The 22,912-nt window shown below is 43.3% G+C and overlaps 1 protein-coding gene across 7 annotated transcripts in view; it reads left to right on the top strand.

The window, feature by feature from the left end:
• LOC109637918 (phospholipid-transporting ATPase IH-like) overlaps nt 1-22,912 on the top strand; it is a 32,038-nt gene that overhangs the window by 1,026 nt on the left and 8,100 nt on the right. For 5 of the 7 annotated variants that reach the window (XM_069533107.1, XM_069533110.1, XM_069533111.1 and 2 more), the window contains exons 2-26: nt 9,033-9,155; nt 9,395-9,484; nt 10,130-10,210; nt 10,827-10,934; nt 12,669-12,797; nt 13,410-13,513; nt 13,626-13,676; nt 13,796-13,860; nt 13,946-14,027; nt 14,619-14,769; nt 14,879-15,076; nt 15,164-15,337; nt 15,924-16,090; nt 16,534-16,605; nt 17,366-17,439; nt 17,558-17,661; nt 18,162-18,343; nt 18,693-18,926; nt 19,060-19,237; nt 19,324-19,426; nt 19,811-19,956; nt 20,354-20,413; nt 20,798-20,925; nt 21,013-21,148; nt 21,653-21,676. In XM_069533107.1, the coding sequence (XP_069389208.1) occupies nt 9,033-9,155; nt 9,395-9,484; nt 10,130-10,210; nt 10,827-10,934; nt 12,669-12,797; nt 13,410-13,513; nt 13,626-13,676; nt 13,796-13,860; nt 13,946-14,027; nt 14,619-14,769; nt 14,879-15,076; nt 15,164-15,337; nt 15,924-16,090; nt 16,534-16,605; nt 17,366-17,439; nt 17,558-17,661; nt 18,162-18,343; nt 18,693-18,926; nt 19,060-19,237; nt 19,324-19,426; nt 19,811-19,956; nt 20,354-20,413; nt 20,798-20,925; nt 21,013-21,148; nt 21,653-21,676 (2,964 nt within the window). The remainder of the gene's footprint in view (nt 1-9,032; nt 9,156-9,394; nt 9,485-10,129; nt 10,211-10,826; nt 10,935-12,668; nt 12,798-13,409; nt 13,514-13,625; nt 13,677-13,795; nt 13,861-13,945; nt 14,028-14,618; nt 14,770-14,878; nt 15,077-15,163; nt 15,338-15,923; nt 16,091-16,533; nt 16,606-17,365; nt 17,440-17,557; nt 17,662-18,161; nt 18,344-18,692; nt 18,927-19,059; nt 19,238-19,323; nt 19,427-19,810; nt 19,957-20,353; nt 20,414-20,797; nt 20,926-21,012; nt 21,149-21,652; nt 21,677-22,912) is intronic. The other 2 variants (XM_069533108.1, XM_069533113.1) reach the window with 1 other exon arrangement.

Genomic DNA, 22,912 nt, shown 5'->3' with positions numbered 1-22,912 from the left:
ATGTTTGCATGCTGCACATTGGCGTGCACGCTGACTGCATTGCTCAGAGTCTTTAAGCGTGGACGCGCAGTGTGATTAAACTCATCTGCAGCCATAAACATTTCACCTCAGCTGCTTTGGCTTTGGCAGGTTTATCTCCTGTGTGTTTTTCCCTCTGTGGAGCTGAATGTGGGGGAATGTGCTAGTGGCTGCAGACGCAGTGACGGCTGGTGACTGTGTAGAATAGGAATGAACTTGGATGGCCCACTTTTAGGTTTGTTTTCAGTGAGCCACAGTATGCATGCATACTAAACCAGCTCATGGCTTCCTAGTCGCTTGGGTCTGCAGAGGAGATAAATCCCAGTCAGGACTCAGGGACGGACTCCAGAGGCCTTGCAGAAACTCTTTCTGCAGCGTTAGTTCAATACTTCTCACTTGCAGCAGGAAAGTGCTGTGGGTTAATCTACAGATGCTCCAAAAAATCAACTCATAGAACTCGAGAACAGTCTCCGACAGTCTTCACTAGCTGTAGTTTGTTAGTTGGATCTGCAGATAATTGCACACACTCATAAATATGAGTCCCGTTATCACGTCTGGTTTTTCATAAAGATCCAAGAATTATTTTCCAGGAACACAAATGCCGAACATTTTTTATTCCACAATGTCAAAGTATGTGATTCACACCAAAATGGAATGGAATCTTCTCAGACCCAGGTCGCACCTTTCCACCAAGTTTGGTTGTAATCCGTCAGGCGGTTATTGCGTTTAGACCGATTGAATTTATTCCCATCGAGGTCAAAAGTCAGATGTTAGTGGGTGTTTCTGGGTTTGTGTTTAACAGAAGTTGGTGTTGAGAAGTCCGGCATGTCCTCATCGATCTCATGAGCAGGAAATATTCACATCCTAACAGAGCGGCTGACGGTGAACCTTCACCTTATTACCAGTCGGTCTGGTTTGATGAGGCTGCCATCATCAGCAGACTCTGATCATCTGCCAGGACAGGAAGCAGCTGGTGTGTGTGTGTGTGTGTGTGTGTGTGTGTGTGTGTGTGTGTGTGTGTGTGTGTGTGTGTGTGTGTGTGTGTGTGTGTGTGTGTGTGTGTGTGTGTGTGTGTGTATGTGTATGTGTGTGTGTGTGTGTGTGGGGGGGTTGTTAAGAAGGAACCAGCCCTGACAGGCCTGGTGATGCTCATCAGACTGGGCACAGTATCGACACATCTTCTGTATACTGTACCGTCTGCAACCTTTTCACCTGACCTCACTACATGGCTCAGGTGCTGTGAAGATAACTATGTGAGTGGTGCTGGTTCTTCAAGCTTGTATAAATGAGTGTGTGTGTGTAGCAGGCAGGTGACAGTGTGTAGGGAGCTTGACGGATGCTCCAGCAGGACTAATATCAGGGGAAATCAGGAGATCCACCACTGAGGCGAACAGCAGCAGGAGGAGGAGGAGGAGGACGGGGTCAGTGAAGACGCCCCTCATCTCTCCCCCTTTCTCCCTCTGCAGCCTCACTCTGCAACACTATGAAGGAGACAAGGAATTAATCATTAATTCAATTATCCACACATTGATTTAGAATCGGACGCACGCCTGATGTGTATCTGGGCCTCGTATTACTGGCGTCTCACCTTCTGTTAACCCTGACACATTCTGAGCTGCTGCTCGCTTAATGAGACCGCGCAGAAGAACAAACATTACATCATGCGCGGTGATTAACATGATAAGCAGAGAGCGGCCGAGTCTCTGGACGGAGAGCGGTAAACTCTCCTCAAGGTCAGCGGCCGAATGTGGCGACCTCAAACGCTTTCATAATTTCCCCCCCCCCCTCCCAAAAAGAAAGACAATGGAGAATTGATAAATCATCTTCAGCCATTAAAGCATATACGTGTGATTCAGTTCACTTTACTCCTCTGGAGCAAGTTTATGAGCCTTCACTTCATATCTTCCTCCCTTTATTATCCGCCTGTCATTGATTTGTGGCTCGTCCTTGATGTATTTCTGTATGAGGGACATTTGTGTTTCTCGACTCTGCTTTTCTTGTTTCTGCTTTGGTTTGTTAACAACGTGTTAATATGTAGTTTCTATTATACACAACATACCAGATGGTTTCAGGAATAGGATGATAAAGTCCCGGACTTTCCTCGCTGGAGGTGCGTACGGTCTCCTTAGAATATTAGGAATGAAACAACAATATTGAACGATGTGAGCAACCGGTGCATTTTTAGGAACCACACTAGGTAAAAAAAAAGTGGAGCCTGACGGATTTATCTGTTGGACTTTCACAGACATCAGTTTAAAAAACTTTCCCAATTCAGATATTTTGGTTGTATTTGTGTTTTCTATTTATTTATAGGTTTTAATAATGAAGTTTATTATTAAACTATGAATACCAAGCTCAATTACATTTCTTTATGGGTTTGAGAATGACATTGCATATATATATACATATATGCCGGGTCTGGCATTGACGAGTATACTCAAATCTATGTACCAATGGGGTACTACATCTTTAAAGTATTTTAGTTTCAACAAAATAAAACTGCAATTTTCTTTTGCCACAAATTTCTTCTTCGCTGCTCCAAAACAGCAGTCGAGCTGCACCGTCACTGGCAGGTGCTGTTTTTAGAGCAGCGAGCGTTCGCCAGAGCTCGACACAACGCCAGCAGTTTGGTAATATTTCACGCTGGAAAGTCCCACAAGTAAAACGAGCTACGTGAAGACCTATCGAATGCAAGACTTTGGTTTCAACAAGTATTGCCAATTACAACTCCTGCAATAGGCCATATACCAATCATAGCAATCACTCCCGTACAGGGTCAGTAGTATACAGCCGTTAAAATACATTTAAGTTTTTTTTCTAAGGCAATGGTCTTGGATCGGTACTCGTCAATACATAAAAATACACAAAAGTCTAGACTCAAAGGGGGAAATGGTGTCAGAGTATCTGTAATATGTTTTTTGGCTGAAATATCAAACCCAAAATTTTCATTCCTAAAAAACTGATTTCAGTCGGGCTCCATAAAAAAGTTTTGTACACGTGTGTTCAAACAAGAATTACATTTATTATTTGAGTTATGATGTTGCACTGAAGAACTGAAGTGTGAACTGTGTCACCTGATGAACTGTTTTATTAACCACAGGCAGTTATTCAAATGTATCCAGGACAGCACTTTATAATGATAAGGAAATTATATTTCCTGAGTCCAGTGCATGAGCCAGTTTTCTGACTCAGGAGAAAAATTGCTGGTGAATTGAGCCTTTACAGTTCAGTGAAGATAACTGTGGTGTCATGAAGTTTCAATGCGACATGTTGTTGTGTAGTAGGCTAAAAGAAAGGCTCAGCCCTATTGAAATGTACAGTATAATAGGAGTGTGTGTTTGTGTGCACTCTTGTTCTGGTATGTCAGCAGACCCAGGGCCAGAACGTGACAGGAAGAGAATTTATTTATAATGAGATTTATCTGTAAAACGATCAGACCGTGTGTGTGTGTGTGTGTGTGTGTGTGTGTGTGTGTGTGTGTGTGTGTGTGTGTGTGTGTGTGTGTGTGTGTGTGTGTGTGTGTGTGTGTGTGTGTGTGTGTGTGTGTGTGTGTGTGTGTGTGTGTGTGTGTCCGTGTGTCCTTTTGTTGTGCGGTAATAATAACAGCGATGGCGTGATGCCTCAGACAGACACACACCGTGTGAACAGTGTGGGGTCATGATCTAGATGAGAGCAAAGCTGGCATATATGGGTGATGGTCATATTAAAACACCTCACAGGAGCTTGTACGCTCATGTAACAACATTTAAATTTATATCTTTGCCTCGTGGCCGCTACGCTGTCGTGTCTTCAGCTTGATTTACCCTCGTGCGCCCTCTCTCCTCACCCTCCTTTACATCTTATCTCTGAATGTATAACTGTTATTCTTTCAGAGACCTCTCACGACCTCCGCAGATAAAAGCGAGAGGGCAGCGATGTCTCTCTTTGATCCGTAAGGTGCCAGCAGGTCCAGGAGAGCTGCAGGGCTTTAGAAAGGCTCCTAGCAGCTTTACAGCTCTTTGAGTGTCCTGGCTGGTGTTGAAAGGCAGAGCGCAGCCTGCTCGATCACTGTTTACCACATTAGTACTCACCGCTACAAATGGTTAAGGGCAGGCTATTCCTGTCCCCTGCCCCCCTTTGAGATGGGGCCATGGCGGAGAGACAGCGGCTGTAGGTGACAAACACACACAGGATTTTGTGTTTTGGTCGAGCTTTGCCCGCCAGCCTGCGTGCATATCAGGGAAAACAGCTGCATCGGATGTGCCGCTTCATGATTCAAGATTCTCGCGTCCCACAGCCTGCCCTGAAGACAGAGGTTTTATTAGGAAACACAGTTTTAGCATGTTGTTGATGAGAAAGAGTGTTTTTTAGCATGCAGATTACAGTGGTGGGAGAGAAAGGAGAGAGCAGAAGAGAAGTAGCACAGCTGGATTAAAGTCTTATGTAACAGTTGGATCACAGAGAGTCAAGTGGGAGAGGAAGCTGGGGGAACAACAGAATACAGAAATTTGTCATTTTAAAAGTAATCTCATATTTATCCTTTTGATTTTGTTGCAGATACATTTATTTGCGACATCAGGTTAAAGTAAAGTTGAGGCTAAATCTATACCACTAAAACAACCTCTGTCGACGCAAGCGTTCTGACGCCGTACAAGTTTTAATCTCCGTCTATACATCCAAACCTGAAAGTGCACATCACGTGACACTAGGCATGCAAGTGTGCAGGTGTAGAAAGGAAGGCATGCATGTCTAAACACAACAGCTGTTAGCGAAGACAACTGGGTCAGCAAAGCTTGCAATTTATTATCCATGTTGTGTTCTCCACCGGTAGTCGAGGCTAATGTCGGGTGTTTGTCTTTAGAATCAGCGAAGGGAACGTCTTGACTCTAAAGACCCTGTCGTCTCCACTTCTGTCCATCCAGACTAAAACACTGCCCTGGGGGGTTTTCACACTAAAACACAGCCAGCAGCATTTCCTGGTACATTTGTGTTTTACGTCTCCACCTGTGCTGCATTATAAAATAATATCCTCTAATAAATAATGATAGCAGCTAATGGTGCCCACTGTCTCTGTGAGCTATGATCCCTCGCTGTATTTCATTAGTCACTTCCTCTCTGCTGCTTTTGATGTTTCATTCCACTTTGTTCCAAAAAGGATTTTCCACAGAGAATATGGTCTCAAGAAGTTTCCAGCTGGAGTAAAAATAAAAGCAGAGAGAGGATCTTGAGGATGTTGTCTGGAGCAGTGCTGCTTCACATTTTCCTTTAAGTCTCATAATATCTTGTCAAATCCAGTTTCACAGGAGTAAATTTAAGAGAACACGTTACACGAGTGATCTTCACTCTATGTATAGTGTAGCCTCCGCGTGTGAAGCTGTTTCTTTGTGATCTGCGTTGTTCTCGCAGGTGTAGCGTAGCTGCCGGCATACTGTGTTGCTATGGTGATTAATGGCGAATGTGTAGCAGTGGAGTGCATGTTGAACAGATAGCCTCCTTCCTTTTTAGCTGATCAAGGTCTCCAGGCTCCTTTTATCTTTCGCTCCATGCTATGACAGACTTCACAGCTTCTGCTAATAACCAATAACTCCTCTGTTCTTTTCTTTCTCTGTTTCTCTTAATATCCCCATACTTCCTTTCATAGACATCTCAGTATCAGCGTTTACGTTTGCCGATTATAACATTTTTATTTTACAAAATAAACAATGTAGAAAAATATGTGCTTTTATATCAACATTTATGTAAATATAAATAATGCTCTATTTACAGTTTTTTTTATCAATAGTTACTTATAATAAAGTGTAACAGTAAAATATAGTGTTATAGAGTTATAATTTTTTTAATGTGGGCTATATCAGCCGATATATCAATATTGGAAATGTTGTACAGGAACCGGTTAATAAATGATTTATTTGTAAAATCTTCATAAGTTCCTAATAACAACTAGCTAGTTGCTATCCTCTAAAGTCGTGCGTAAATAGAAAAGTAAATTAATGTAAATTAGCCTTTTGCGAAATCCTGCTCACAACCAAGCAAATTGACACAGGGGTGAAATCTGTCACCACTCTTCAGTCTCTACATCCTCTGTCCAGCCAACACGAGTAGTTCATTAAGACAAAGCTCCGTCAGAGGAATTTGATCTGTGAGTTAATGAGGGATACCTGCTCCAGCACTGTACGGTGCAACAGTGGAGAGGTGGTGTAGTGCTGAGACATGACCATTTAATCAGGCCACTTTATGATGCATTGCTTTTATTACACCTCTGTGGCTGAGAGGACTTCAGGAATTATGACGTCAGGGGTCAGAGGTTACTTTTCCACCATTAATCCTGTGCAGCTGCACCCACTGCAAATGTTAGGCAGACGATCAGAGCAGAACAGAGCTAATAATACCGTCCTGGCTTTTTAAAGCAGGATGCAAAATGTTAAAAATAGCAGCCCCGCATCTGTTCATTCTTGCGAAGCCAGAGTCTAAACATCTACACTAGAAGAGCGCACCACTGTACAGTATGAAACAAACGTAGCAGGAGAAGTTGCAGTGGTGGGATGTTTGCTGTTGTTTATGATCGTTGTCGGACCAGCCTGTGTGTGAGGAGGCGCTTTCAGTGTTGTTAACAAAGACAAAGCCTCCATGTCCTCCAACCAACCAGCCGGGCACTTTGTCTGATGGAGCGGTGGGATGAAAAGGGAACAGTGGGGCCGGGGTTGATACGGATCAGTGAGGATTAATGATCAGATAACGACAAACCACAATGCAATCTCTCTGTGTCTCTCCCCGCCGCTCTGCCACAGTCACACTGTCAGGGTGTGTCACCCGCAGGGGGGAGAACGGCACAGATAGAGATATGGCGGGATGTGAGTTTGGGTTAAGGAAGTAGAATAAAGTCTTTTATTATTGGTTTGATTGAGAGAAACCTCGAGGCCGTAGTTACATATTGAACGTTTACCTTTGCCAGTGTTTTTCAACATTTTCGTCAATGAAATAATGTTGATGTAAAAAAAGAAAATCAGACACGGCCTGCGATCTTTGAGTTTGTACAATTTGACGCAGTTTATCAAACTCCTTCCTGTTTCCTTCCTTTCCTTTTCCCAACAGACGTGTTTCTTCTACACCAGTGTCGTTCTTGTTTTGACCTTCTACTGATTCAAAACCAGTGAACATGACACTTTATATCCCTCTGACAGATTCTATGTGTTTTTAACTGTTTGGGTTGATCGTTTTCATCCTCTTTTCCATCATTACATCTTTCCCTGATCCTCCTTCAGTCTGCTTCTCTTCCCCCCTCTCTCTCTCTCTCTCTCTCTTTCATGTCATTTCACTGCCTCTCTCTGGGTCATGTTGCCCCCCTTAGTGTTTTGGAGTCGGCTGTTAGCTCACTGCCTATATTTATCCCACTTCTAAGTGCCTGTTGATCGCAGTGGTTAAGTTTAGATATGTGACTCTGACTTTTTCTCTGCTGCAGTTTGCTCTGGTTTTATTGCAGATTCCACACAAGGAAAAGTTACATTGGCCTTCATTCAATCTTGTGTCCAAACCTACGTTTATTAAATTTATGGATTTGAATCTTCAAGGTTACATGTAACGGGATTAGATTGTTAAATTTACATCATGCAGACTCATAAAGGTTTTGGAAATTGGCAATGATGTGCTGCGTCTCTGCCAAAGTGTTTAAGGACTTTCAAAGCAGTGAAGCGCTGAGTCCACTGAGGTGCTTGTTCCAGAACTTTTCTGCTAATGGTCAACACTTCTCCTCTGATCTGTGTCAGGCCGCAGCTGCAGTGCCAAGAGTTACGCTCACACTGCAACGTCAGGCCGAAGCATTATGAGCCAGATGGAAACAAACAGCAGAAAGTTGTGGTGTCTCGACTCTTTGTTTTTTCTTTTTCTCTTCCCACGATAGCCTTTAAAAAAAAAAAAAAACCTTGGAAAAAATATGTGCTGCACAAAACTCCCAGAATGCAGTGTGTTAGTCCCCGGGGAGCTACTAAGATGTAATATAGATGAGAGATGAACTGAAATTGGGAGGTTTCATGCACATGATGTATTCATCATATCGTATCAAGTTGTGGTTTCACAGAGCTGAATGTTGTTTTAGAGCGTGTGCAGAGGAAAAAGAAATGTTTAAGGATGAGTGCAGAGACGTGCCGCTGGAAGAACTGAAGAGATAAATGACAAATAAACACTTAGTGTTACTGAGAGCTGATCCCACCCACACACCATCTCAACAAACACACACTCACCCCTCAGTCGGACCGGTCCTATCTGTGGGTTTGTTTGTATAAAGAATTTTTTTAGAATCATTTTATGTTTAAGGTAACACCAGGCTGGAATCATTGTGACACTAATTTAATGGAGCTAAAGTTAAAGTATTGATAAAGATGATTTATTCTTGTGAATCAGTCACATCACTGCCAATAACTGATCAGCTTTAAAAAGGTCAGTGTCGATCCGTGTGTGTGTGTGTGTGTGTGTGTGTGTGTGTGTGTGTGTGTGTGTCTGTCTGTCAATACATTTATTTTAATGTCAATTTGAAGATCCAACAAATCCTCAGATTTGAGAAACTATGTATTGGCTATTTATTTTTATCATTAGTATTATTGTTGATAACAATAATAACTTATTATGGCATTTGTCTCAGTAAACAATAAATGTATTAACAGGTCGACTAATCAGAACAGCATTAGTCTTGTTATTGCTGAGAACAACATGATAAACTACACATCCAGTAAAATTTGATATACAAAATAATAGAGGCAGCAGCATTTACAGTAAATCATGTATAGATCAGACATTATCAAATTCTGCCATCAAATTAGGCAAATGTTTGCATTTGGTGAAACATTTTTTTAAACAAGGACGAACAATTATAATAAATAATAATTGATTCTTTCAGTTTGTTTATGATTTTATAATAGAAAGATAACAGTAAGTAGGTCATAAATTGTGAGTGAACTCAGCTGAACAGTGTGAGTCAACCCATTTTTCCTCCTCTACCTGTATTTCTATTTATATCTATATGTCATCCTTGTCTCCATCAGTGTGTGGGGGAGGAGAACTGGGTGGACAGCCGGACAGTGTACATCGGACATAAAGAACCCCCTCCGGGAGCTGAGGCCTACATCCCTCAGCGTTACCCCGACAACCGCATTGTCTCCTCCAAGGTGAGTCAGTGCCTGTAACACGTTCATCATCATGCCATCCCTTTGTCTCACATTCAGACAGCCATGTAATCCCTATTGTGACCACATTTTTTAAAGCATGACACATTTCGCTTCCACGTTTTTGGCGAGTCGTGCATCACCATTCGTCTTGCCAGAAGGATTGTTCAGATGTGCCGTCGTTTCCTGGCTCTGTGTTTTTATGTGTGTGATAGTAATTCAGCTGATGCTCTGACCCACAGTACACCTTCTGGAACTTCATCCCCAAGAACCTGTTTGAGCAGTTCAGAAGAATCGCTAACTTCTACTTCTTGGTCATATTTCTGGTCCAGGTGAGAAAAAAGAGGAGATTTTTTAACTTTCATTCATTCCATGTGAGCTGTGCATGAAAATCAAAGATTCATCATTAAATCCTGTGTTTGTCAGGTTATGTGAATGGGGGATAATATTTTTTTTTGTGTGATTATCCTGAAATAGTGAGTGTCTCAATGTCTTTCTTCTTAATCAAAGAGAAACAGCTTTTCCTTTTAACCACTATATGGAACCAAATTTGGAATCATCACACAAGGTGACAGCTTTATAGAGGAGGATACAACAATTAACCTGAAGGCAGCGTGGCCATGTTTTGCTGTTTCATCAGTAGCCTGTGAAATACTGCACCCTCTCAACGGGACAAACTGAGCAAAGCTCACAGCAGCAATGTTTGCACTCCTCCTTTTTCTTTTTGTCAGTTGCAGAGCTCCTTCTTTGTTGTTTTGCTCTCCTGTATGACTGCAGATGGGAAATATAAAACAAGATTTGATTACTGGGACACTTCAAGTTTTCAAGATTGATGCTCGAGTCCTTATTACAGAGTTTTTTTTTTCCTGCTGCACTTCCTTACTCAGCATTGCATTACTTGGCATCCTCTCCTCTCTGCCTCCCCCTTCTTTCAACCCCCACCCCTGCACCGCTCTCTCTCTCTCTCCTCTATGCAGCTTATCATCGACACCCCCACCAGCCCAGTCACCAGCGGCCTGCCCCTCTTCTTTGTTATCACTGTCACCGCCATAAAACAGGTAGGACACACACAAACAGCACTCACATTTCCAGGAAATATTGCCCACAATGCTCTCTCTCTCTCTCTCTCTCTCTCTCTCTCTATCCCTCTCCCTTACACACACCAACTCGCAGCCTGGAATACGCACAGCCAATGGGGATGCTCTGTTATCCGCATACGCGCATTCCTTGCTCAGAGAAGGGACACGCTATTGAATATGTCTGGTGATGTGAGAAATATGATAATGAATGGTCTCCTCTGTTAATCACTCCGGCCGAGTATGCCTTGCCCCTCGGAGCTGCATCCTCTCTGTGTGCTGGAGCTGAGAGATGGGGAGCTATCAGTGATCGATGAAGCTGTTCAGGCTACGGAGGCCTGAGTTTTACCGGGACATAAATCTAAAACATGACGTGTTGCTTAGAAATCCAGAAAAGAGGTCACTAAGCTCAGGGAGCACAACGCTAATTAATTACAGAGTGTGACTTTCACCTCTCTCTCTCTCTCTCTCTCTCTCTCTTGATCTCATGCTACGTTCTGGCCCCGATTCTCGCTGCACAATAATCCATATTCTCTCTTTCTCTCCTGCCAACAAACGCACCGTTATAATCTTCCCTCTCCTGCTGCATCTCTCTCAGGGCTATGAGGACTGGCTCAGACACAAAGCTGACTGCTCTATAAACGAGTGTCCGGTGGACATGGTGCAGCAGGGGAAGGTGGTGAGGACGCAGAGTCACAAGCTACGGGTAAGAATGGCCTCATTAGAGCAGCACAGCACCTGAGGCCACAAAGCAACACCACTGTACTGCTGCGTAGCTCACTTTTTTCTATATCTGTCGCTGTCTCACCCCACCTCCTCTTCTCCGCAGTCCTCTCCAACTTTGTTTCCTTCTTCCTCTCTGGCTCGCTCTTCTCTTACCCACCAATTAAACTCTCTGAAACTGTAGTAGAGGGAGAACAATCGCTGTCCCCTGGCTCACCACGCACGAGTCCCCCCGCTGGAATTAACAGCACTGATGTATTTTATAGCTTCAGGTCTTCCTGTCATCATCCCCTTATGTCATTCTTATGCAACAGCAGATCCCAGTTTGGTAGCATGGCTCAGTCTAATTCCTGGATATGCCTTAAAATCCTTAGGATTCATATTTGATATGTTTTCAGCAATATTCTGTACAGTAGATCTTAATTTCCTTTAATTTGACTCTATTTAAAATAACGTGACACAAGGAATCCTCTGTTCTGTTGGTTGGACTGTAAACCAATAGACAAGTCAATATTTGTGTAAACACACAAATGTAGCGCTGAACATTTGAGCTCCGATCTCTCAGGACAGATGTTGATACCAAAATGATCCAAACCATAATAATCTAAAAGATCTCCAGCGTAGTGATTTGTGCTGTTGCTTCATTGTAGAAGTGTTTGCATCACTCTGCCCCACTATCGCTCTCTCTCTCACACTCTTCTGTCTTTCACAGTCAGACCAGCCATCTGCAGCACCAGGAAAAATGTCACTGCTATGGTGGCCCAGTGGCCCGTCAAAACATCCATAGAGTTATTACTTTCCTGTGCAGGCAGGGAGAACTCAGCAGAACATTGGGCTATAGCTGTTGGTTAACAATTAAATGAACATCCCCAGTACTGGTACCTGGAGCGGGGCTGAATGTCAAGATTTCTGTCGAAAAGCAAGAACCAGTTTCACTGAGCTTGCATTTTTCTCTGCAGAATCCCTCTCATATCATCCCAGCGTGAATATAAACAAAGGTGTCTGTTTGCATTATGTGAGTGTCGAGCTCAGCACCTCCTATGTAGATGCGTAGTATAATATTCAGTCCAGTTACACCGTTGTGTCGAGAGGCTATTTAATGGGTGCAGGTATGTTTAGATTCTGCTGCGTCTGCTGCTCCTGTCGAGCGCGGAGACGATGCTGGATGTTGAGTGTCATCTTGGAATGAGGCTTCGACACAGCTCCACAGCATTAATGGTTACTGAGCATTAGTTTGTGTTTCCATCGCAGTAGATTTCATTTTACATTCACCTGCACCAGAAACTCTCTTCCTGTCTTTTCTGTCCCCCTATGTGAGTCAGTGTCCCCGTCTGTCTCTCTCTCTTTCTCTCTGTCCTTTCTCTCTGTCTCTTGAGTCTTCTCCTGTTTTCTGCACCAAGGTTTCTCACTTCCGCAGATCAAACAGAGAGGATTAGAGTGTGAATTGGGAGCAGGAATAATGATGAATATATTAATCATGCAAAATCAGAGCACGTGTGTGTACGGTCAGCGTGGAGATGGGATTTATCAGAGCTTAAGCTGCTCCGCTCGCATAATCTGTTATGCAACTTCTAAATCCTTCGGGAAAAAAGGGCTGTCTGTATGTCTTTTACTCTCCGTGTTTATGTGAACCTCTCGTCAAAATGTTTATCATTTAACATGGATGCAAAAGCCATTATGGGATGGTGTGTGTGAAGTGTCTGTCCTGTTCCGTCAGGTGGGGGACATCGTTGTGGTGAGGGAGGACGAGACTTTCCCTTGTGACCTCATCCTTCTCTCCGCCAGTCGTCAGGATGGGACCTGCTTCGTCACCACCACCAGCCTGGACGGGGAGTCCAGTCACAAGGTGCCAGGACGAGTGCATGACGTCAATAATGTTGTTACGCTTTAAATTTAAAACCTTTAAAACCTTTAAAACCTTTTTACTGTCATTTAGACAAAACAAGCAAATTGAAGGAGTCAGCTTAAGTCTTAGGATGTTCTCAGGGCCTCTAGACCCAAATATAAATTGATCGATTTGCAGATTAATACAAATGAAAAGGAATCGTCAGTTGCAGCCTTACATGCTCTCAGACTCAGGTTCATTCATTCATTCAATATGCAGGTGACACACTGTCACACACATTTCATGTTTTTTCTCCTGATGTTCAGTGATGTCACTCACACGGCCTTAAGCATGACTGAGCACACACACACACATGTCTCACAGTGTAGCGTAGCGTACTCCGCCCACCCTCCCCCTAGATGCCCCCAGGGTGACCCCCTGCTGCGCTCACCCTCTCAGCATGCTCGTCCTCTGCCGACCCACCAAGCGCCCTGTGATTGCTCACCTCGCTGCCTCTCCTTGTGGACTACAGGATAAGGAATCAAATGATCCCTGCTCTCATTAGTGACTGCGGGTGACATTTTCTTCTGTTGTCTCTTCCTCATTCCCCCGTCCTCTGCCTTTGTCCCTCAGACCTATTATGCCGTACCAGATACCATGGCCTTTAGAACGGAGCAGGAGGTGGATTCGCTACATGCCACCATTGAATGTGAACAACCACAGCCTGACCTCTACAAGTGAGTCTGACACACACGCACTGATGCATCTTGCTCCGACCTATTACCACCTCTTAGAAGTGAGTCTTCCTTTAGTCCTGTCTTGATTTGATTTCGCTGTGACCTTTTCCAGATTTGTGGGACGCATCAATATTTACAAGGACAATGAAGAGCCCGTGGCTCGGTGAGAGCTTTATTTTGAACTTTTCCTTTTGTTTTCACAGGGACAACTTTTGTCCTCATAATCATTAAAAGGTGTTATTTGAAATAAAGGCGTCTAAGGATTGTTTTTAATTCTTGCAGACCGCTCGGAGCTGAGAACTTGCTCCTTAGAGGAGCAACACTGAAGAACACGCAACACATTTATGGTACAGACACAGTTTCATGTGAAAACATGAAAAGAAAGGCTGTTGTTGTTATTGTCATGGTAACTCTGTGTTTTCTCTCTCTCAGCTGTTGCAGTCTACACCGGCATGGAGACGAAGATGGCGCTTAATTACCAGTCTAAATCTCAAAAGCGCTCCGCTGTAGAAAAGTACGATGAATGTCTAAACTCCTTTCACTGCAGACTCAGGGTTTCTGCAGGGTCTTAAACAGTCTAACATACAATATCTGAACTTTTGACTTTTGAAAATATCTTAAATATGTTAAAATAGAGCTTTAAATTTATTTTTAATTCAAATTTTTGTTTTGGTGACATTCAGATATTAGCACGCTGTTGTTAAACTACAACAAGATGAGTTTGTTTCGTGTTGTCCTCTTGTTTATGGTTGTGGGTTATTGTTTTGGTGATGTGGGTAGTAGACTGAGAAATTTAAATAAGATATTATTGGAAAAATCAGACGAACACTGATACAAACACCAGGATCAAAATTTACTGCCGTATACTCAGCTTGGCTGTGTGTAAGAATATTGATACTGTCTGTGCCTGCAGTTTCTGAAGTAACGTGGTATTTTGAGGGTACTTTAATTGTGGGTAAATGTAAGAAATTACTTCATATCTGTCATCCTTGAAAGTGACTTTGTTGAAACCTGCAGAAACCTTGACAATGTCGATTAGTTATTTTTGGAGTGGTTTGTTGAGTCGTGATCCTGACCCTCACTTTGCTCCCTCTAATCTCTGCAGGTCGATGAATGCCTTCCTGATAGTGTATCTGTGCATCTTGATCAGTAAAGCGGTGATCAACACCGTTTTGAAATATGCGTGGCAGTGGTCTCCCGACCGAGATGAGCCCTGGTACAACCACAGGACGGAGAACGAGCGGCAGCGGCACGTGGTCTGTCCATCGACCTCCGCTTCAAAAACCAAATATCCATGCCTGTAACCCCCAAATGTGATTTTCACTAAAACGTCATTGCTGTTATTTTTCTTCAACCCAACCACAGGTGATCCGAGCGTTAACAGACTTCCTGGCTTTCATGGTCTTGTTTAACTACATCATCCCGGTCTCCATGTACGTGACGGTGGAGATGCAGAAATTCCTCGGCTCCTACTTCATCACGTGGGATGAGGAGATGTTCGATGACGAGCTGGGGGAGGGAGCTCAGGTCAACACCTCTGACCTGAACGAAGAGCTGGGACAGGTATTTACACACACACACACCAACCACACACTGATACTCTCTCACTCACTCACTCACTCACACACACACTATAACTCTCTCTCCCAGGTGGAGTATGTGTTCACTGATAAGACCGGCACTCTGACTGAGAACAACATGGAGTTCATTGAATGCTGTGTCGATGGGAACGTCTACATCCCGCACGCCATCTGCAATGGACAAATCCTCAGCGCTGCGTCCAGTATAGACATGATTGATTCCTCACCTGGAGGATACAGGAGAGTAAGTGTGTGTTTGTGTGTGTGTGTGTGTCTGTAGAGTAAGCAGGCCCCAAAATCCAGCCCGCGTTGAAACTAGGCTGCACCAAGAAAGGAAGGAACGTTCACATTTCCATGCAGAAAGACCGTTAAAGTAATTTCCTCTGACGTTTACGTCCATTTGAAAGGTTTTTTGCGTTACCCTCTAGTATATCCAGTTCATAAAAACCTTTTCTCTGCAGCCACTGTTTGCTCTGTCTCACATGGAAGAAAAACTCAAAGAGACACAGAAAAAGTGATGAGCTAGCGATCCTGGCAGGGGCAACAGTGATTTGCTTAGATTTAATAGAAGAAAAGTTGTGGAGTCAGCATGAGCAGCAAAAGCCACCACAGATGACCAGAGAGGGAGAGATTCTGCAGCGTTTGCAGGGAAATGTAGTTCAAGCAGCAGTAACAATACGGCACTGCACTGTGGTCCTAAAGACAGCAAGGAACCTGAGGATTATAACCATATCACGATGACTGAATTCAACCATCCACCTTGGACATGAATGTAAATGTTGCCTGAACGAAATAATAATGAAAGTGTTTCTGGATTTTTTTGTCTGTAGGAACACGAGGATCTGTTTTTCCGGGCGCTGTGTCTGTGCCACACGGTCCAGGTGAAGGAGGAGGAGACGGTGGATGGCATCAAGAGAGGCATTCACCAGGGCAAGCCCACCTCCTTCTACATCTCCTCCTCACCGGATGAGGTGGCTCTGGTGGAGGGAATGAAGAAGTAAAGTCACTGATTCACCTAGAGAAGCATGTGGGCCACATATGTAGGACCTCTTACTCAGATCTACATCGATCTACAGTTTCATTATGGATCAAAAGTATTGTTACACTTCTCTGGTTTTAAAGTTGACATCTACGTCCTCTTTTTCATCCTGGGATAATTGTATTGTGTTTTTTTCAGTTTAGCATCTGTTAAAAAAAATGGTATTTGTGTATATTTACATATAAATCAGGGAAGTGAGATACGGTCACATGAGACATATTCAGGACGCATTTTAATACCAGATGTGATCAGACAAACTTGTCCACTAGTTATTGGATCTCTCAGGACGGATGTTAATCCCAGAACTCCTTTAATCCTTTCCGAGTGTGATGCAAATACTATTGCTACTCATGGAAACCTTCTATCTGACTTCACATTTCTTCTGCCTCTCTTGTTGCCAGGCTGGGTTACACCTATCTAAGACTGAAAGACAGCTACATGGAGATCCTCAACAAAGATGACGAGATTGAAAGGTTGGTTCATTGTGGTCACACCACAGGAGAGAAATGAGGAGTGAGTCAGTTGATGGATCTGTGTCTGTACCTCAGCTGCCCGGAGGGAACCAGCCCTCGGATTGTGTTTCATGTTGGGAAGACGTTACTATAAAAACTACAACCACCAAACAGTGGGCAGAGTGAAAGGCAGCAGTGTTGCATCAGAGAGGCATTTTGTGCAAAGTGTCTGACGGTATAGGGAGTGTTATAATGTGACCATCCTCTCTGACCATCACTCTCTGCAGTGGCCTGTCAATAGTAAGTTATTTTAAGGAAGCGGTTGAGGGGGAGGGGTTGTATCCCGTTATGTAAAGACTGAGGAAGACTAAAGGCTCCAGATCATTATCACACTCACTCGTCTGTAAGGAATCTGCAGCAACCACGCTGAACTTAAATGATTCAAAACCTCACAGTTAATCTCAATCACATATAACCTCTGAGAAACTTTATTAAACTGCAGATAAATAATGAAGCTGTCCTTTGAAGTTAAAAACCCCTGTTGAAAATTCAAATCAATCAATATCTCATTACTTTCTGTTAGGACCCTCTTCTTCACATCAACATATTAGGTTCAGTGGAGCATGACCAGGATGCACTTAAAAATTAATAAATAGTGAAAACTGACCTCAAACGATGTCTTAGTATCAAGTCGACATATTTTAAAGTTTTTTTCAAAATAGTTGAATGGACATAAAATAAATAGGTTAAGAACAGAACACTGTCTCTGTCTCTCCTCCAGGTTTCAGCTGCTCCATGTCCTGAACTTCGACTCTGTCAGAAGGAGAATGAGCGTCATCGTCAAGTCAAGCTCAGGTAATATTTTTGGAAACAGAAATCAGTGTTTAATACACGTTATAAATCTTCCATCAGACACTAGAACAATGCGATTTGTCTGATTTTGTTTGTTGTCCGTGTGTTTGCGGACTCTCAGGAGAATACCTGCTCTTCTGTAAGGGTGCAGACTCGTCCATTTTTCCCCGGGTGGTGTCTGGGAAGGTGGAGCAAGTGAAAGCTCGGGTGGAGCAGAACGCTGTGGTAAGTGTGACCATTAGAAATTCAGAGTGGGTTTGATAAAACATCCCATCACTCAGTGATATTCTTCTTTGTTGAAGGACAATAATGTATATAATATAAAATAATTTCATAAATGTGATTTAATTTAAATTCAAAGCTAAATAAGCTAAGTATTTGTATTGTTCTACCTCCGCCAAGGCCCAACAGTCCCTTTAAATTCAAGCTGCACTAAATTACAAAACACACTCAAAGATTTCAGTTCTCTACATGTGCCTGTTTTTTTTAATCAAGATCCATGAATCATTCCCTGGGATATTGATGAAGCAGCAACATTTAATGGTTTCTTCCTTGACTCATACTGCGTCCTTTCACACAGTTTAATGGGAATCCATTTCGTAACTCTTGCATAATCCTGACTCTAACCAACAGACACGGATGAAAACATGACCTTCTTGGCGGAGGTAACAAACTCACTTGGGTTTACGTGACATCACACAAATCGTTTCTCTCTGTAATAACAGGAGGGGCTGCGGACTCTGTGCGTCGCCTACCGAAGGCTGTCAGAGTCCGAATACGAGGAGGCGTGTCATCACCTGAACGAAGCCAAGCTGGCCCTGCAGGACAGGGAGCAGAGGCTGGCGCAGGCATACGACATCATCGAAAGGGACTTTGTGCTTCTGGGTGCTACAGCAGTGGAGGACAGGTTCGTTACCGCGGAGATAGAGAGGAATTATGGGAGAGACTTCAAAGCACAGAGGAGAAGATTAGATGCCGTTTTCAATGTGCTGACTCACGAGGCCAAAAATATAACTTTTATTTTATTCTTTTCTATCCTGTGGTACTAAATATTTTCTAACAACAACGTCATCTAACAAGGCAGACTTCAGTATTGACCCTAACTAATTTACAGTTTGACGTCCTGATAGATGAAGTGCTGATGAGCAGGGAGTGGGATTATCCTGCATTGATAAATTGTCACCAGTTAGTAATTGATGGAGGTTTTAACCCAGCCTACTGGAGGCTGACGCTCTGATCGACTTATTGACGTGCAGGCTCCAGGAGAAAGCTGCAGATACCATTGAGTCCCTGCACAAGGCCGGCATGAAGGTTTGGGTCCTGACTGGAGACAAGATGGAGACGGCGGCGGCTACCTGCTACGCCAGTAAACTGTTTCGTCGGAGCACACAGATCCTGGAGCTGACAAAGAAACGCACAGAGGAGCAGAGTCTGCATGACGTTCTGTTCGAGCTGAACAGGACCGTCCTCAGACAACGCTCCATTTCTGGGTACGAGACAACAACATGGCGAATGCTGTGAATCCACAAATCACACAGTCACAATCTATATTCATTTAACTTCAAGACCGCAGACTCGTCTACAATTGATTTATCTTCTTCGTTTGTTGATATTTTCTTCCAGGTTGTCAGTCGACTGCATCGACTTTGGTCTGATCATCGACGGGGCCACTCTGTCTGCGGTTTTAAAGCCTAAACCGGAGAGCGCTGGCCACGGCAACTACAGAGAGATCTTTCTGGAGATCTGTCGCAACTGTAGCGCCGTGCTCTGCTGTCGCATGGCACCGCTGCAGAAAGCACAGGTGACTGAACGGCTCTTCCTTTTGCAGATGTTCTTCCTAAATGACAAACAGGCGTAATGATAAATTGTGGGTTTGTGTTTCTGCAGATTGTGAAGCTAATAAAAGCTTCCAAGGAGCATCCCATAACCCTCGCCATCGGAGACGGAGCCAACGATGTCAGCATGATCCTGGAAGCACATGTGGGCATTGGTGAGCTCCTTTCACTGCACTAATCAGTGGCTAATTTGCTAAATCATCCATTAATATTTGAGAGACGCTTTTTCCATTGGAGCCAGAGTTGATTTTTAAAGCTTATTACACTGATGCATATTTAAAACAAACCGTTTTGCCAAGATTCTCTCAAATTTGGCACATTTTACAGAGTTGTATAAAATATTGCTTTCATTGTAATGGTAAATTTAATGGTTATAATTAAACAGCAATATTAAAATTAAATGATTATATGTAATAAATAAGCTTTAAAAACAATCAATTGAACCTGATTTTTTTAAAGGTTCGCTTTCGTCAAATTTCACTGGCTCTTATTTGGGTTTTATATTTTTTTTAATTTCACAATCTCTTGTGTTCCCTCAGGCATCATGGGTAAAGAGGGCCGACAGGCAGCACGGAACAGTGACTATGCCATCCCGAAATTTAAACACCTAAAGAAGATGTTACTGGTCCATGGTCACTACTACTACATTCGAATTGCTGAGCTAGTTCAGTACTTCTTCTACAAGGTACCAGACAAATGCTTTGTGTACCCCAGTGGCTCACACCTTTTAATCACTTTATCGTAATTCCCAGTGAAACACTGAGTTACAAAGCGCCAGATTTCGCAGCTACTCTGACAGATTACTGGATTCGTGAATCCCCGGTGCAAAATTCTCTCCTGGATTCACGGGCGCAGTGATCAGTGTGGGCGGCTTCCACAGAAATCAGTGCCCTGCCAACTGATTCATATTTTCCTTTTTGGCAGGCCAGCTCTTTGCGGCCCACTCACCAGTCACTGAGCTTATAGCCCAATCTCTGCATAAACAGAAATGTGTAGATCGTAACATTTTTAGATTCTTTAAATCTCCTCACATGTTCTTGTCACAAGCTTATCGCTGACTCCTCTGGTTGTTTTTCTTCCAGAACGTTTGCTTCATCTTCCCTCAGTTCCTGTATCAGTTCTTCTGTGGCTTCTCCCAACAGGTAAGCAGTTGATACTGAGGTGGGGTTAGTAAGCAAGCACCCAATGTATGTATGTGGAGTGTTTACACATCCCCAGTGTTTTAGTTTATATCATGTCGCTGTTAATCTTAGTTTATGTTTATCATTTGTGTTATTTTTCGATTGGTCATGCACCATTAGTCTTTGAACACGTCCGTCCCTACAGACATCTCTATGACCCCCTCATTATGAAGGAGCATAGCAATTCCCTTAAAGCTCCTGGAGGGCGATTTCAGTGACTTTTGGTAAACACAAGGCATTCTGCAGGAAACTATGGAAAAAAACTCTTCAACCAGTTTGTCAAACATCAAATGTCCTTTTGGATGTTTAATGCTTTCTGTGTTTGTTGTGTTTGTGTCTTTGCAGCCCCTGTACGACACCGCCTATTTAACTTTGTACAACATCAGCTTCACCTCCCTCCCAATCCTCCTCTACAGCCTGGTTGAGCAGCACGTCACCATGGAGACACTCAAGAGGGAGCCCTCCTTGTACAGGTGAGGTCGAGACAAAATGTCCGTTGTTGCGCTGGTAAAAAATATTGTTTGACTGTTATAACTTTCTTTTCTGCCCCTCTGTCTCAGGGACATAGCCAAGAACTCCCTCCTCCGCTGGCCTGTCTTCCTGTACTGGACGTGCCTGGGTGTGTTCGACGCCGTTATCTTCTTCTTTGGTGCCTACTTCCTGTTTGACAACACCACCTTCACCAGCAACGGCCAGGTGAGCCTCGGCCTCTGTGTCAGCAGACAGAGACTTTTGTCATTTTTTTAGTAGAAACAGAGTTTTGTGGGGCGTTTGAATCCTTCAGGGAAATTAAAGGAGGATAATGGATAAAAAAGAAAACGCCTTTACGAACACTCATTCATCTCCATTGGATTCTCATGAAAGAGGAGTTAAGTTTTACGGGATGACTCTTCGTCGTGTTTTTACTGTAGCAGTAACAGTTCTGTTCTGGGGCGTCCCTGTAGGTCAGCAACATTGGATCCATTCATATCGACAACGCAATAGCATCTTTCTCTGTATTGTTAATTTCATGTCAACTGTTTTCAATTGCCTTTGGTCCTGTTTTTTAAGTTGAAACATCCTGAAATTCATTTTACCCTTTGTCCTGATTCTTTTTCTCTTTTTCTCCCCCCCTCCTCTTCTTCTTCTCTCTGCTTCCTCTCTCTTTATTTTGCTCCTCCTCCTCCTCCTCCTCTTCTTCTTCTTCTTCTGCGTCCTCAGCTTATGACCACCAACACACAGATGGTAAGCCCTGTCTCCCTCCCTGTCAGCTCTCTCTGTCTTTCACGCTCTTTTAGTTCCTGTCGTACCGTTTAAGCTTTCAGTTTGACTGTTTCATCCAGTTTCATCCCTCCTCACTTCACATCATCCATGCACTTTCATTTGAATGTGTAGTTTTCTCGTGCTCCATTATTCCCCCTAATCCCTGTAAAGCCCTGAATCCTGCTCAGTACCTGATCGTAACAACTCCACTGACTCAGTAGAAACCTTAGATGCTCCCCCACATTATTCCTGTGTTTGTTAGTAAATAGTTTGTAACGTAGATTACATCTGTTTGTGTTTCTGTCTAAGGTGTGTGTGTGTGTGTGTGTGTGTGTGTGTGTGTGTGTGTGTGTGTGTGTGTGTGTGTGTGTGTGTGTGTGTGTTTCTTCGTTTGTATTTGTGGTAGCAGTTTTTGGGGTTGGTTGGTTTTTAATTTCCCTGCTCCTGCATTGATGGGGAGGCTGGATTGTTTTCATCATGTACACTTTCTGTTCTGTGGACAGGTTTAAAAAAAAAAAAAAAATTAAGGTTTAAAAAAAGCAATTTTCACTATTTCTGTCCTTCATAAAGAAAATGAATAACCAGTCTCTCATTCGACCACATACCTCCGCCAAGGCCCAACGCCCTACTTAAATTAAATCAAGCTGCACCAGGTTTCACACTCAACACATCAGTTCCCCAAAGCTGTTTTCAGACTTGAACTCCAGATAATATCCGCACAATGGGATTCTGAACTTTCTCTGGAGTTTGCTTTTCAGATAAAAAGAACAGAGGAGGAGATCCTCCGTTTAAGACGTAAAGTATACTGGGTATTACTGGGGGGTGGCAGAGAAACTCCGGAGAATGTCCACTGCAACCGACTCGTTCTCACATGCTGCCCCTGTGGAGATTTTCAGGAGATTATTTGGAGTTCATGTCTTAAAGCAGTTATAATGTTTTTATCCAAATACATGAATTTTATCCACTGGTAAATCTCACAATGTTGATTTAAGTGGAAAAAGAATCCCTGGATTCCACACCCAGATAGGGGTGAAAACATTACCTCCTTGGCGGAGGTAGTGAATGAAGGGAAATACTGGTACCAACAACCAACTGTGTCTTTGCTCTTTCTCTCCCTCCATCCTCCTTCATTCTCCCCCCTCCTGACTCTCATTCCATCTGATCACTCCTGGTGTCTGTTTAAACCTCTCTAGGATTTCAGCAGGTTGTAAAAATGTG

The sequence above is a fragment of the Paralichthys olivaceus genome, chromosome 10 (assembly GCF_024713975.1).
Source record: "Paralichthys olivaceus isolate ysfri-2021 chromosome 10, ASM2471397v2, whole genome shotgun sequence".
In the NCBI taxonomy this organism is placed as follows: domain Eukaryota; kingdom Metazoa; phylum Chordata; class Actinopteri; order Pleuronectiformes; family Paralichthyidae; genus Paralichthys; species Paralichthys olivaceus.
Note: the sequence above shows the minus strand (reverse complement) of the source record. Positions and strands in the feature narration are given on the sequence as shown.